The 13,689-nt window shown below is 34.5% G+C and overlaps 1 protein-coding gene across 5 annotated transcripts; it reads right to left on the minus strand.

Annotated features, from left to right (window-relative positions):
- Positions 1-5,532: 5,532 nt before the first annotated feature.
- On the minus strand, positions 5,533-8,625 carry LOC141689249 (two-component response regulator ARR9-like). Of its 5 annotated transcripts, none has more exons than XR_012562294.1 (5): positions 8,310-8,625; positions 6,950-7,202; positions 6,470-6,666; positions 5,847-6,178; positions 5,533-5,755 (listed from the first exon to the last, which is right to left on the minus strand). XR_012562294.1 is itself a non-coding variant. In XM_074493485.1 (5 exons), exons 2-5 carry the CDS (start codon positions 6,958-6,960, stop codon positions 5,675-5,677), a joined length of 354 nt encoding a protein of 117 aa, XP_074349586.1. In that variant the 5' UTR covers positions 6,961-7,202; positions 8,310-8,624; the 3' UTR covers positions 5,533-5,674. The 5 variants fall into 5 exon arrangements, 2 of the variants coding, with proteins under 2 accessions (XP_074349586.1, XP_074349585.1); XM_074493485.1 differs by having other exon boundaries at positions 5,847-5,953; positions 6,470-6,624; positions 8,310-8,624; XM_074493484.1 differs by having other exon boundaries at positions 5,847-5,953; positions 8,310-8,624.
- Between the last annotated feature and the right edge of the window lie 5,064 nt (positions 8,626-13,689).

Genomic DNA, 13,689 nt, shown 5'->3' on the forward strand with positions numbered 1-13,689 from the left:
GCAAAAACATGAGCAATTGTGGGAAGCATTAGCATTGATTTGGTGGCATAAGATATTTTATAAGATTTTGATCATCTATTCTCTCTTAAAGGTAATGACACTCTTATTGATTATATTTTTGTTTTATTTAATTTATGGTATTGATTTTGCAATTTAATTACTTGATTGTTTGAGTTACGATACTACTTTAATCAATGTTATGCTTAGTTAATGCTACTAAAAGAAAGAGGAATTCATGAGTATGTAAATATCTTAATAATTTTGGATTTTACAAATTAATTGATTTTGGTATTTCTTAATTGTAATTAGGGGGAATTAATATGTTTGAGAAGAATTAGTGTTTGGGCTTGGAAGATTGGCCCAACAAATGAAACCCAACCCAAGGCCCATGAATATATGTATATATATTTGTATAATTAGAAAATAAATAGAAGTGCAATTTATTTGTTGATGTTTGTTTCTATAGAATGAGTTGTAATTGGGGTATGATTGTTGGTTGAATTATATTGTGGTATGATTGTGATTTGTGGAGGAAGATGGTGGAACCACCACTGAGATGATGGTGGTGGTGGTGATCGGCAAAAGCCGAGAGGGAAAAATGAGAGGAGAGAGAGAAAGAAGAGAAGGGAGAGATAGGAGAGAAAGAGGGGAGAGAAAGAGAAGAGGAAAGGAGAGAGGGAGAGAGAGGAGGGGGAGAAAAAACAGAGAGAAATAGAGAAACATAGAGAGAGAGAGAGAGAGAGGAGAAGGGATAGAAAGTTATCAGAGTTGACCGGAAAACGGGTTCGAAGTAGAAATTGGAAAATCTGACTTGGGGAAGTGATAGATCGGGCAATGCGTAATAGAAATTAGTAATCGAAATTATTTTTGGAGTTGGCCGGATTTTGGCCGGACCACTGCCGGCCGGTGACCGTCGCCGGCAACCTCCATGGTTGCTGGTGACGAGGGAGGAGTGAGGAAGAAGGATGAAGAAGAGGGGCAGGGGTAAAACAGTCCTTAATTAATTAATTTGTTTGAGATAAAAATAAATAGATAAATGAATAGAAATAAAGTAAAATAAAAGGAGTGATTAAATGATTTATTAGATAATCAAATAAAGAGAATATATTATGTGATTATTAGTTAAGAGAATTATTGAACAATTAGTGGATGATTAAAAGGTTTAAAAATCCCCTTGGATTTATTAGTGGATTCTATTTTTGTAAGAAATAAAATTAATTTTTAGAATTTTAGTAAATTGGAGTAACTAAAGGATTTAACGATAATTCCATTTAGAAATAAAATGGAGTAAAAAGGGGTCAAATGTTGTTGACAAATTAAAATTTTCATTTACGATTTATTTAAAAACGGGATCGTCGCGTTAATATCGATACTTGAGAAAACCACTACGTAATAAACAACTAGTAGTAAATAGCGATTCGTTAGAACACATTTATTAATAAATCTCGTTATTATCGCCTAATTGACGCGTGAGTAATTAATGATACCGAAGTAGAATTTACAACGGGGAGATAATTATATTCCTACCCTTTATCGCTAATTAAAATAGTATCATATGGAACTCTAGTTTCAAATTTATGAATGATTATTATTTAATAAATTAGGATATTTTCTTCACCAAAAAGCAATAGAATATTTAATCAATATATTTGGAAGTGAGTAAACCATTAAAATTTATTTGAGTATTTTCAAATTCTAAGTAATTCCTTGAGATAAATAATGTGAGTTACGAATTTCGAGAAAATATATTTTTAAAATATTTATACTAAAGTGATTTTGATGTGATTTATTATTTTAGAAAATACTTGAAGTGAAATTGTTTAACCCGGAAATGTGAATTTTCACTGCTATTATTGTAGACAAGGCAAATTTTCTCTACTTCATTCCTATTTATGACTTATATGTATTATTCATTAATATTAAATATTGTGGATTTAAACGTTGATGACCTCATTTATGATTATTTCCTTTCGCTGATAAATTTTAATTCCATTGACGAATTCCTTACCTAGATTCCCGACTGTTTCTATCGTTCTGAATAGTTAATTTATTTTATATCAGACGAACCTAGAGACATTATAACCATCTAAACCATTTTTAAATCTGCATAGGTTTGTCAGTCAGGTTGATTAATTGAATTCCTTTACATCTGAATCTTCTTTTATCAATTCATTGAACCTTCCCAAATTTTCGATTTTCAAATCAATTATTATTTGTTCTCTTTATTCGCGTATTATTTCTTGGGATTATTCATTTGATGAGAACTTCGTTTGACATGGTTATTCTTATTATTCGAGATAACCCTTTCTTTTTTTTCTAAACATATGTCGATATATCATTCATATCGATGTGACAATAATATTATGAGTGTGAAAACTGGTTCATTAACAAAACCATACTAACTGATGAAATTCTGAGTAGTGTGATGTGAAGATTAAATCGGGGTATGTACATCTATACTGGTCAACGTGATATTTAATAACCACGGTATTTATAAAGTGATAAGTCCAATGTGTGGACATGTTGTTCGGCTTGAATGTAGCTGATGGTTAAGACATTAACCCTTTTTTTATGCTAGCAAGTGTGTGTTGGGCATTCTTATGACGAGCCGTGATCGGGTGAGCGTAAGATTCGCAGAAGGACGGTACACGGTGATAGTTGATCGCATCATTGATGTACCGAGGATGGAAAATGACCAGTTAATCTTAAATTCGATGCCACTGTGCCAAATAAGAGCTTCCTTGATAATACCGTGATGTGTTGATATCTCTTCTTGCTTTAAAATATTGCTCTTGGCACTTATTATTACCATCACCTTAAATTTTTGTTGAGTCATTTCTACTTGTTGAGCATCTAGTTTCTCACTCTTGCTATACTTGTATTCATCCAAAATAGTGAAGAATGAAGAGGACAGAGCATCTGCTTATCCAAGGCAGAGGAAAGGGAAGGAACATATTTGCGACGACAACCTCTAAAGGATTGCTATATATATTATCTCTATTATGTAATAATGTTTAGCTATGAAATAGGCTGTTAGTAGGTTCCTGTGGTTCATGTAATAATCAGATTGTGAAGGAGACTCGATCTTGGAACTGTGGAATGGTGTTCACTATAAATATCATATTTTGGTTATGTTTGTAATAATACAGGTGTGTGAATCTTGATATCGTGGCGACCCAAATCTGTGACAGGGTGGATTTGGGGGCGTCACAGTTCTGATTTTGTAATAGGTTGTGTTGCTCCGCTTCTCTAAGCTCTCTTTTAATAGCGCAGAGTGAATCTTGCGCCAGTTAAAACATATAGTGACGATTCCTACGCAACAACATTCGATTATTTTCCTTTCTAATATGTACCACAGCGTTAATCACTTTTCACCTAAATTATGACCAAGTAGGACTTTCCCCAGCTTCAGAATATATTGTAAGGGATTGACGAACCAGAACCCTTACACCCATAGCAATCAGGTCATCTCTCAGCCGGTCGTATTCTTCATATCGATAAGCCTATTAGCGACGTACACCGGAAAAGTACTCATTTGCATCACTAACCCTAAGACTACGACAGTCATCATCTCTTTCTATGAGCAAGCAATTGCGATTTGTGTTATATAACATTGTAGTAATGTTATGAGCCATTTTTTATATGGCTTAATATTTTATATAGGAAACTTTGTTGGGTGAATAATTGTAAAAGTAACATTATTGAGAAGCATGTGAAAATTTTGAAGATAAGATAAAGTGGATAACATGTAAAAATATGGTAGAAAATGCAGTTGACATGAAATAAAGTTATGCAATAAATGACATACATTACTGTATGGTTGGACAAGTCATGTTTTTTTCATGTTCAACATATATGTCATTATTGAAAAGCATATGTGAACTGTTATAGATGATATAATGCAGAAGAAATAATGTGCAAGTAAATAATGTCTGATTAGGAAGTCATGATTCTTACTTCATTTAAAATATTGTCAAATTAAGTGGCTTATCAAGTCTTTTTATGTTATAAATAAAGTGTGTTGTCATCATTGGCACAATGTAGTAATTGAAGAATAAGGAGTTACACACCTGTTGATATTAACCGAGAAATTGGTAGGAAATGGTTTTGTGATGACGATTTTAGGTACTCAATAGATCTGAATGAACGTAATGCAAGAAGTTCAGTAAGCACGATGCATAGGGAGTGGGAATGGCGTGTTGGATGTCTCCAAAGTTGTATAGGACCATATGTTGAGGAAGGAGTACAAATACCAAAACAGCGCGCCATACACATACAACGAGACACCCCTCAAAAGTTGGAAATATCCTTGTTCCATGCTAGAGAGGAAGAGAATCAAATGAGGATGTGCTTAAATCGTAAAGAGCTACAAACAAGAAGTAAGGAGTATGCTGAAGACAACGACCTACACACTGTAATGATGTATCATCATTTTGCCATAGGTCCTTATTATTTTTCTCATTGTTCATTGTTCGACGATGAGTAAGAGAAATACAACCATAAGTTAATAAATTTTCCTTCAACAATGAGTTTAGTATTTCTGGTTGTTAATTTTGCGTTTAGTTTTATTATTTGCTAGTGATGTGATTATCGTAATGTTGTCATGCAGTACTTTAAATATTTTTGTCAATTCTACATATTGTTATGTTTTCTTGGTCAAATTATGTATTATTTTTCGTGTACACTTCGTTCAAACTGATTCGATTACTCAACCTTTTACTTTAATTAAGAATGTACAAGGACCTATAAACTGTGAAAGTAGTATAATCAAATCAACTTGAAAATGAAAATATGTTTAAAATTAGGGTCATTTTGCCCTATAAATAGCTCATACTTTCTAAGTTGAAACCATATGTGCAAAGTGTATACATCATATTAAACGTAAAATAGATAAGGGCAAGAGGCAAGCAACACCTACAAATGTTAAGAGAGGTATGCGTCAGCTAAGTTTTGCTAAATCCGTTGAACGTGGGAAGAAAAGAAAAGATTCTGAAACCGGGAAGAAATCAAATGGAAAGGTGAACCATAAAATCTTCACTACACCATAAAATGCCTATTGTAAAATTAAAAAAATGTTGTAATACGGGGTGAATATGTTTCTCTTGCCCCAGTAATAAGCCAAGGTAACATTTTATTAAAGATATGTTTTTCAATGTTGCCTTAGGGATATAAGGTAACATCTCTAGTACCTAAGGCAACATCACATTTTATGTTACTATAGCTTGCTAATGCAACTAAAGGAGAGATCAGTTGAAACTTAATTTTATGTTACCTTATATTTTAAAATGTTTTTAAAAAGTGGGCCCCACGGTAGGACCCACTAGCTGACGGGGCAAGTGTGGGGCCCACTGGTGGGCCCCACAGTGCTGACTTGTCTTGATAACGTGGCAAGTGGGCCCATAGAACCTAATGTAACACTTTGAAAAGTTGTTGTAACATTATAACTAACCTAATGAAATATTTTAAACATACTATGGTAACAGTTTAGGAGGCTATTGTAACACTTTAGTATTAAAAAATTGAAATGCTTATTCTGTAAACTAAAGAATCCCAATTATACAATTTCATAACTGCAAAATAATGCATCCGACCCAAACATTAAAAATCCAAATACATAACCAAATTAAACGCCCAAACTAACTATAATCACTACTGGTATGTCTCTAAAAGATGACTATTTTATTTTCTTGAGCAGATCATAGCCTGTCATTCGAGGCATAAAGTAGCCTGTTATAATAAGATTCACTGCCATTTCCTGAAATCAAGAAGACCAAGTTTTAACAATCCAGAAGTGCATATAACTGAGCCCTTTTGAAGTTGCAGCTTTAAACAAATAAAATGAGTACCTGTTGATTTATTGGAGATGTAAATGCTTTGTTGGGACTGATTTGTTCATCATCTTCATGCAATCCAAGAAATTCTAAAGCTTTACTACCAGAATCAACTGTTGTAACTGCCATAAAAAATAATTAGAACCAAAAAATATGGACAAACTACCTCCTTATGATTGGGGATGCAATCAAAGTTGCAACCAAACCAGACAGATATAAAGATGAAGTAAATGCTACAAGCCCTTCATTGTTGTACTTGCAGTAGTTACTTTCATGGGAATGTTGCTTCTTTTTGTATATTGTTATAAAGAATTTCTCAAGAAATTCATCCATTGATGTAACTCCACCTGTTGAATTATCATCAAGTTGTCTATAAGACTGATTTTTTTCTGCTTGAGCAAAACTACAACAGAAGTGACACCATTTCTTCCATAAACAAACAGTGATTAAATTTATTTTTAACTTCACAAGTAGAAATTAGAAAAATCTTCATAAATTTAAATATCTATCATTTTAAGATTTGTTTTTTAGAGACAAGTCAACACACTGTTCACTTGTGTAAGATGATGCAAATAAAATCTATAGATTTGATTGATTTGATGAAAACGTGAGGAGTTAGAAGAATGAAAGGGTAGTACCTGAAATACCACTATCATAGCCGAAAATTAAACCACTAACAGCAGCAACAATGCAAGAAATGATAACATATGATGTGACTCTCCCTTGGTATTGTTCAGCTCTTTCTTTCTCCATTCCTTCCGGACTAAATGGTGTAATGGATTTGTTGTACAAACTACAAACAGTATGAGAGTGATGGCTTGATAAGACAATCAACCTGGGCCAAGAGCAAGGCCCTTATCAAGCATTTTATGTGGTCACCATCTCACTGTTCTAACAAATCTCACCAAATATATGACCCCATAACATGCATACTAATATCTAATACACAACAATGCTCCTATAATTGTTTAAACTTTTTTCCTACTTTAAAAATTAATAATTGTGAGTTGTAACACATTGCTAGACCACTGACACTCTGTGAATTACAACATACAAGCAAATATAACAATTGAGAGCAGGCAGTTAAAAGAAAAACAAGACTGGTATAATGTACTTACCAAATCTCCATCTGGCTTGAACAAGTGCAATTTTAGAATTGTGCATGAGGAATGGGATGGATCATCGGAGAAAATCTGGTTCTGGTCGGAAATCAGCATCGAAAATCGCTACGTATTCACATTCTTTAACATAATCACGTTTTAAACCTTCTTTAAGTGCACCAGCTTTGTAGCCACCCCTGGTCTCTCTAATTTTCTAGGTTATATTTAATCATTTATCTTACCACCTCTTGCATTCTTTCTCAACCATTTCCTATAACATTTATTAAACCAGTTAAAGATCTAACCTTTCTACATAGATTTGATGAATCTGGGTATTTTCATGTTATCTATTGACAAAATTTGATACACTTTCACAGTGTTTGTACTTAAAAGCCAACAGGAACATCCTAAGAAAAATAAGACAAGTATAAGCACAAGGAAAGTGTCTCATGGCTATCTGGAGCAAGTGAAAACATGAATGAGTTACAAAACAAAAGAAGAGGGGTCAGGGTCAGGTCCAGGAGCATGACAAAAAGGAGTCATGGCCCTATGGATGACCTCCTAGGATTACTGTCATGCAATGAAAACCCTCTTCACAGATGCAGCTATATAGAGTCTAATGTTTAAGGAGCAAAGGCATAGCAGTGAATTGCCATAGCAGTGACACAAAGAAAAATTCAAATTGGGGCTTTGTTTAACATATCCATAGGACTTTCTCGTTCAAATAGCAAACAAAGAGTTACAATAAGGAAGAGGGATATGTACATGAAGATTAACATGAATCTATGCAGCAACTTGAGGATGTCATATTGTCATACATGTAGACTAATATAAATTCTAGTATAATAATGTACACATGATTAACATTAAGTGTACCAAGAACCAAAAACCACACTCTGTTAACATTGGAACTTCTTCATCTCTAAAAAGAAAACAGCAAACCAGAAAATAAGTTATGACTTTCTCATATTCTAAGACGTTAAAAGATAAATGACCATTAGACGAAAACCGCAGAATTAATAACCTTTCACTTAAAAGGCCTCTCTGGAATATATTCTTCATATTGGAGCTAATATTTCTTCTTATTTCAGATTCTGTGGAGCTTACAAGGTGTAAAGAAAAATCCGATGTAACAAAAAAATAAATTTTAAGAAGTTAAAACATACCGAGAAAAATACAACCCAAATTATATGTAAATAGTTAAAACCCTAATTGAAATTTATCGAAGAAACAAAGTCCTGATTGAAGAACCAAAGTCCAGATTAAATCTAAAAAAATACAAAAACACGCAACCGCAAACATATACACAAACACACACACAAACGCACAAGCAATAGCGCAGAGGGAGAGAGGGAGAGGGAAAGAGACAAGAACTCACTACAATCTTAATTTCAGGTTGTTTGTGCTCACTCCTGATCTGTTTGCTCGAAGGGGTCACTCGGACTAGCTCATGCTGCTCGTGTTTCATTCAATATTGGAAGTGGTTCGTTCTGTGTTTGTCTTCCAGTTGTTCAAGACTCTACTCTGTAATTTCTTCGATATCTTCATGTACCTGTAATAAATTAAAGCAAATCGAAAACCCCTAATTTGAAGAACCAAAACTATTTTAAAAGCCTAGATTTGAGTAGTCGATTAAACTATAAAACCAAAGCCTCAAAACCTAATTTGAAGAAAATTCTAAGAGAGACAAAAAAGATATCTAAAAAAGGGGGGCATAGATAGAAAAATATAGAAAAAAAAATTCCTACCCAATATCCCTCGAGACAATAATTAGCCCCGATTTAAAGTAATAAAATAGAATGAATGCAACTGTTACAACCGGCATTTTCGTATAATATTAATTGTAAATTTGGTGTAATTATAAAGCCAAATGCCAATATATTCAACTATTGTATGCTTGTGTGAATGAGAATTTCTACGTCTTAAATTTTGTTATGTGGTAAATGATTATTCAAATCAAAAGTTTATTTATTTCTTTCATTTTTGATTTATAAGGAATATCTTAAACCTTGAATAAATTTCTTTTTAAAAGTTATTTTGTTCACAAATTTCAAAAGTAGTTTTATAAAATTTCTAAAAATCCAAGTTATTTTATGGTATAAATTTTATAATTTTTGAACTTGTATTTTATTTTATAAAAATAAATCTTTATAAATTTTAATTGTCATAATTAGTAAATTACATAGTTGTCCTTGCATGCAAATCCTTTCTATTCAATCCAAAAGGGCTAAAGAGACAATTACCAACCCACTAACTCTTATATTTCTAGCCAAATTCCTTCTTTACCCTTGCATGCAAAATGATCCAAGTATAAGTGGAAGGGTAGTCATGTCAATTCCTATTCCCACTCACATTTGTCAAAACAAAAACCATAAAACAAGTAAAAGCCATGATCATCTCACACTCCACTCACCACCACACTCTTTCATCCCTCCCTCATCTCTCTCACTCTCGGCCTCCTCCCCCCCTCACTCTCGGGTTTTGCCGAGATCAACCCCCTCCCCATTTTCTTTCTTTCTCAATCAATTTTCCACCTTCTACACAAGTAAATGTTACTTCCCATACCATGATCATTTATATTTCAAAGAGTTTTGAGTAGAAAGTTTAAGTTTTAAGGTTGCATGTTAAGGTTTTAGTTGAAACTCAAAGTACAACCTTGATTCTTGTGGATTTAAGGTTGTTTTTGAGACGACTACAAGGAATGGAGAAGTGCCAAGTCTTGAGAAGGAAACTCTTGATATTAAACGGCCATTCCCTTCTATTTCATTCGGCCATGACCATAGGGGAGCCGAATGAATGGTCCTTGAGACCATTCTTGTTGCTTTGTTCAATTTTTGCATGTTTATGTGATAATGACTTGAATTTTGTAGTGAAAAATTTGATGAAACCCCTTGCATGCTAAGTGATCATCTAGATATAGCTCATGCTAGGCTTGCATGTAAATTTCTTGGTAAAACATATTTAGAAAACATGTTATTTGGCTTGCAAAACTTGAAGACATGTATACATGTGGATTTCACTTAGAATGTTATAAGATTTTGATCATTTGGAAAGATTTTATTAGTTAACTTTAATTTCAGTAGGAATAATGTGTTAATATTGATTAATGCTTCTTGATGCATGGTAATAAGTCGTGTATATCTTTTATAAAATGCATAACTTGTTGTTTCAAAACTTGATGATTTGTGAGTTATGAAATGTGGTTTCTTTTGTTTTGCCATGATTGCACCTTAGGTAAGGATGATCTCCACCAAGATTATTTTGAGTATAAGGGAGTTAGTTTAGTAGATTACCATGTTTAAGTCTTGGTTTGGGTATTGGGTTGTTGGTGGTTGAGTTGTCAAGTCAAAACCTTGGAGAAAGGAGAGTTATAATTTCTGCAAAAAATCAGTTTAGTACCCTGAGGTTTAGAGTGAGTTTTGACCATGTCATTGATGTGCACTTTGAGACCCAAGCCACTAGAAGTTAGTATTGGGAGTATATAAAAGGTTTTATGTGTTGGTTGGAGGTTTGCATGTCATTTGGTTAGGTGCACAAGTAGAATAACAAAATCTGTCCAGCAGGGGACAGTTTTGTTGCAACTTAGAAATAGGGAGATTTGACCATGTCATAGGTAGGCCCGCATTAGGCACTATTGGGACTTAGTTAGAGGGAGTGTCAGAGAAGTTTTTCCAGCCATGTTTCATAGGATATGATTTAGAACCATGTGTCACAAGTTAATTCAAGTCAGGGTGTTTTCTGCCCAAGAAAACAGGGGAACCATGGACTTTGAGCTTAGGCCCAAGAAGGCCCAAGCCAGGCCCTTGAGCCACATCAAGTTTGGGAGATGCCCTTAGGTCAGGAGAGTCTTGTGTAAGAGTTTTGAAGGAAAACCTATAGTTTAAGGGTGTCAAATGTACTCAAGAAACCATAGAGGTCATTCTGAAATTTGCACCAGTGAACACTTTCACTTAGCACATAGTTTTAGAACACTTAGGAGTGAGATTTAGGTTGACCACCATAGTTGTAAGATAGTATAAGGTCAGTAGAATAAAAGGCACAAGTGAGGATCAATAGGTCTTGGATAGTTTAGTAAAGGCACATCGAGTTAGGAAGCCAAAATTAGAAGACTTTGTCTAGTTTAGCGACCAAGTGACTTAAGTTGGGGGATCGAGATCATCCAAGCCTAGTGTTGCATTATGGTCTGTATGGTGTTATTTGGTATTAATATATGATATTTGATTATGTGGCTATGTGTGTGCAACTATAAATTAAAGGTGAATATAAATTAAGTGCATATAGGCCTAATTGCCATCCGTGTTTAAATTCAGGTTGTAAATCGGTTAAGTTGGTGAGAATATATTATAATGAGGATTATTGTTATTTATGTAGGATCTCGAGACGAGGGAAAACTTGCCATAAAGGTCGAGTGAAGCTCCAGTTGCTGCTACCATTCAGACCAGACCAGCCTTTCTCAAGGCAAGTGATTCAACTTGTCCTTCATATTCACTGCTAATAGTTCATAAATTGCTGCAACTATCCTGTGTCATTTGATATATTAAATCAAGCATATCTTATGTTTATTTTTGAATTATATAGAGATGCCATGAACCCTCGAGTACGTATTGCAAAGTAGTCTTATCATGATAGTATATTAAAGTAATTCGAATGCCATGATAAAAGAAAGGGTAGTTATAACTCTTGGTTGATTCTCTTGATTAACATGCTGATGATTCCTAAGTATTGATATCTCATCCTGATACTTGAACCCCTATAGAACCTTACCTTGAACCCCGAAAGTCAGATACTTATCAAAGTGATTCCTCATTGATTGATACCCCTCTTTCTTATCCTAAAGCTTGACAATTCTGATATATCCTGAGCTAAAGATCATTTTTGCATACCTTAACACCCTTAGTATTCATGAAGCTTACCTTCTTGATGATCCAGCACTTGAACCTTGATAAGAAACCATTGCTTTAAGCCCAATTTGGCATTACCCTTCATGATATCCAATAGCCTCACTAAATCCCCTTGTCCAAACTTTGATATATGAAAACCATTCAGTTACCCTAATAGAGTATAGTTTGGTGATTCATGGCCCTGAGATTTAGTACCATTTCCCCGTGTTTCGAGTTGATCTATAATTCCTTGATAAAAATGTTTACTATAAAAAGAGATATTGTTATAATTCGGCATCAGTTTTTGAAATAAATAAAATATGGTTTTTCAGTCCCAAAGGGGGATAAATGTTTTCTTTGAATGGTGGATCTGGACTGAGACGTGAGTCATTTCCATACTTATATTAGGCTTAAAAGTTGCCTAGGGATTCCCATTAATGTTTTAGAACCCAGCGAGGTTCGGGATTACTTCGCGGCTGATCACCGGCTGTAATCCGTAGCGTCATAAAATGATTTTGATTAAAAGTATGATTTTGAAATTGTTTTGATACAAACAAAATGATGCCACCACCCAAAAGTCTTATCTCTCGATATCATTGGTTATATCCTCTCACTGTCATTCCTTGATATATATTTCGATTTATGTTTGGTATCGTATTGTTTAGCACTTGTTGAGCATTTGGCTCACTCCTTGCTTTACCCTGATATTTCAGCTAGCAGCTATGGTTAGATTCAAGCAGACTGCCCGTAAGACCTGTGATGTTGATGCTTATGTTTGAGCTCAGGTAGAATAAGTGATAGTAGTTTTGTGTGAGGACTCGCTATTTTTAAAAATCAGATGTAATAGATGGTAGTGTTGGGCTGTTCCAAACCCTAAACTGTAAGATCTTGGATTTGGTTATGTTTACTTCTTTTAAAATGTTCTAATAGTTATATTTAAACTATTGGTAAAGTTGGGGTGTGACAGGTTTTGGTATCAGAGCTACGGTTTAGAGTCCCTGGACAACCCAAATAGGTTATAGGATATGTGTGTAGGTTATAGATATTATGCGAGAGAGTAGGTTAAGTAAATTTATTATTAATACTCCTCTTATTGGTTTGCCAGCAAAGGGCACATTCCTCGTCATCTTCTGGTTCAGACGACACTATTGCTTTCACCGTGTATGCTGAGTTGAGGCGCGAGTTTGACATGCTTCAGGGAAAGTATGACCGACTGATAGACCGACTGAAGAATGTGTACCCGGACAGCCGAAACTATGAAGGGAAGCCCAAGGAGAAGATGACTGCGAGACTTGAGACCTTGGTTCAGTACGTCAACACTAAGCTTGAGGAGATGCCAACGCACCGGGACCGCACCAGCCAGTATGTCATTCAGATGGTGGCGAATGAGCTCCAGAGCATTGTGAAGATGCTTCGAGAGGAAAAGACTACCAAGCTCCGTTCAGATGGAGTGGAGCCTTAGTTCTTTCCATTTACTTTTCATGATGTTGTACTATCAGACTCCGTAGAATTCCCAGTTGTTTCCGTTATTTCCTTTAAATAAGCCTGTTATTCCTCGAATCAGACTTTGTTCTAATCCTATGTATGGTGACCTTTAAATTTCAATAATTATACTCTATCGTTCCATTTGCTCTCAACTGTTATTATACGCTTTTATATGCATCACCATATCTGCTTAATTTGAAACTTGACCTCACATGTAAATAAGAATTCCATGCGATACCCTCGAATTGTTCATATCTGTTTTGACATAAATCTTATTTCAGGATCATGCCTCCCAAAAAGAAGAACCCAACAACCACATCCACCACAGACCCAAATATTCTTCGACTACTGGAAACTTTGCAACAGCAAACCAATGCTATAGCTCAACAACAA

Source organism: Apium graveolens, chromosome 10 (assembly GCF_009905375.1).
Source record: "Apium graveolens cultivar Ventura chromosome 10, ASM990537v1, whole genome shotgun sequence".
In the NCBI taxonomy this organism is placed as follows: Eukaryota; Viridiplantae; Streptophyta; class Magnoliopsida; order Apiales; family Apiaceae; genus Apium; species Apium graveolens.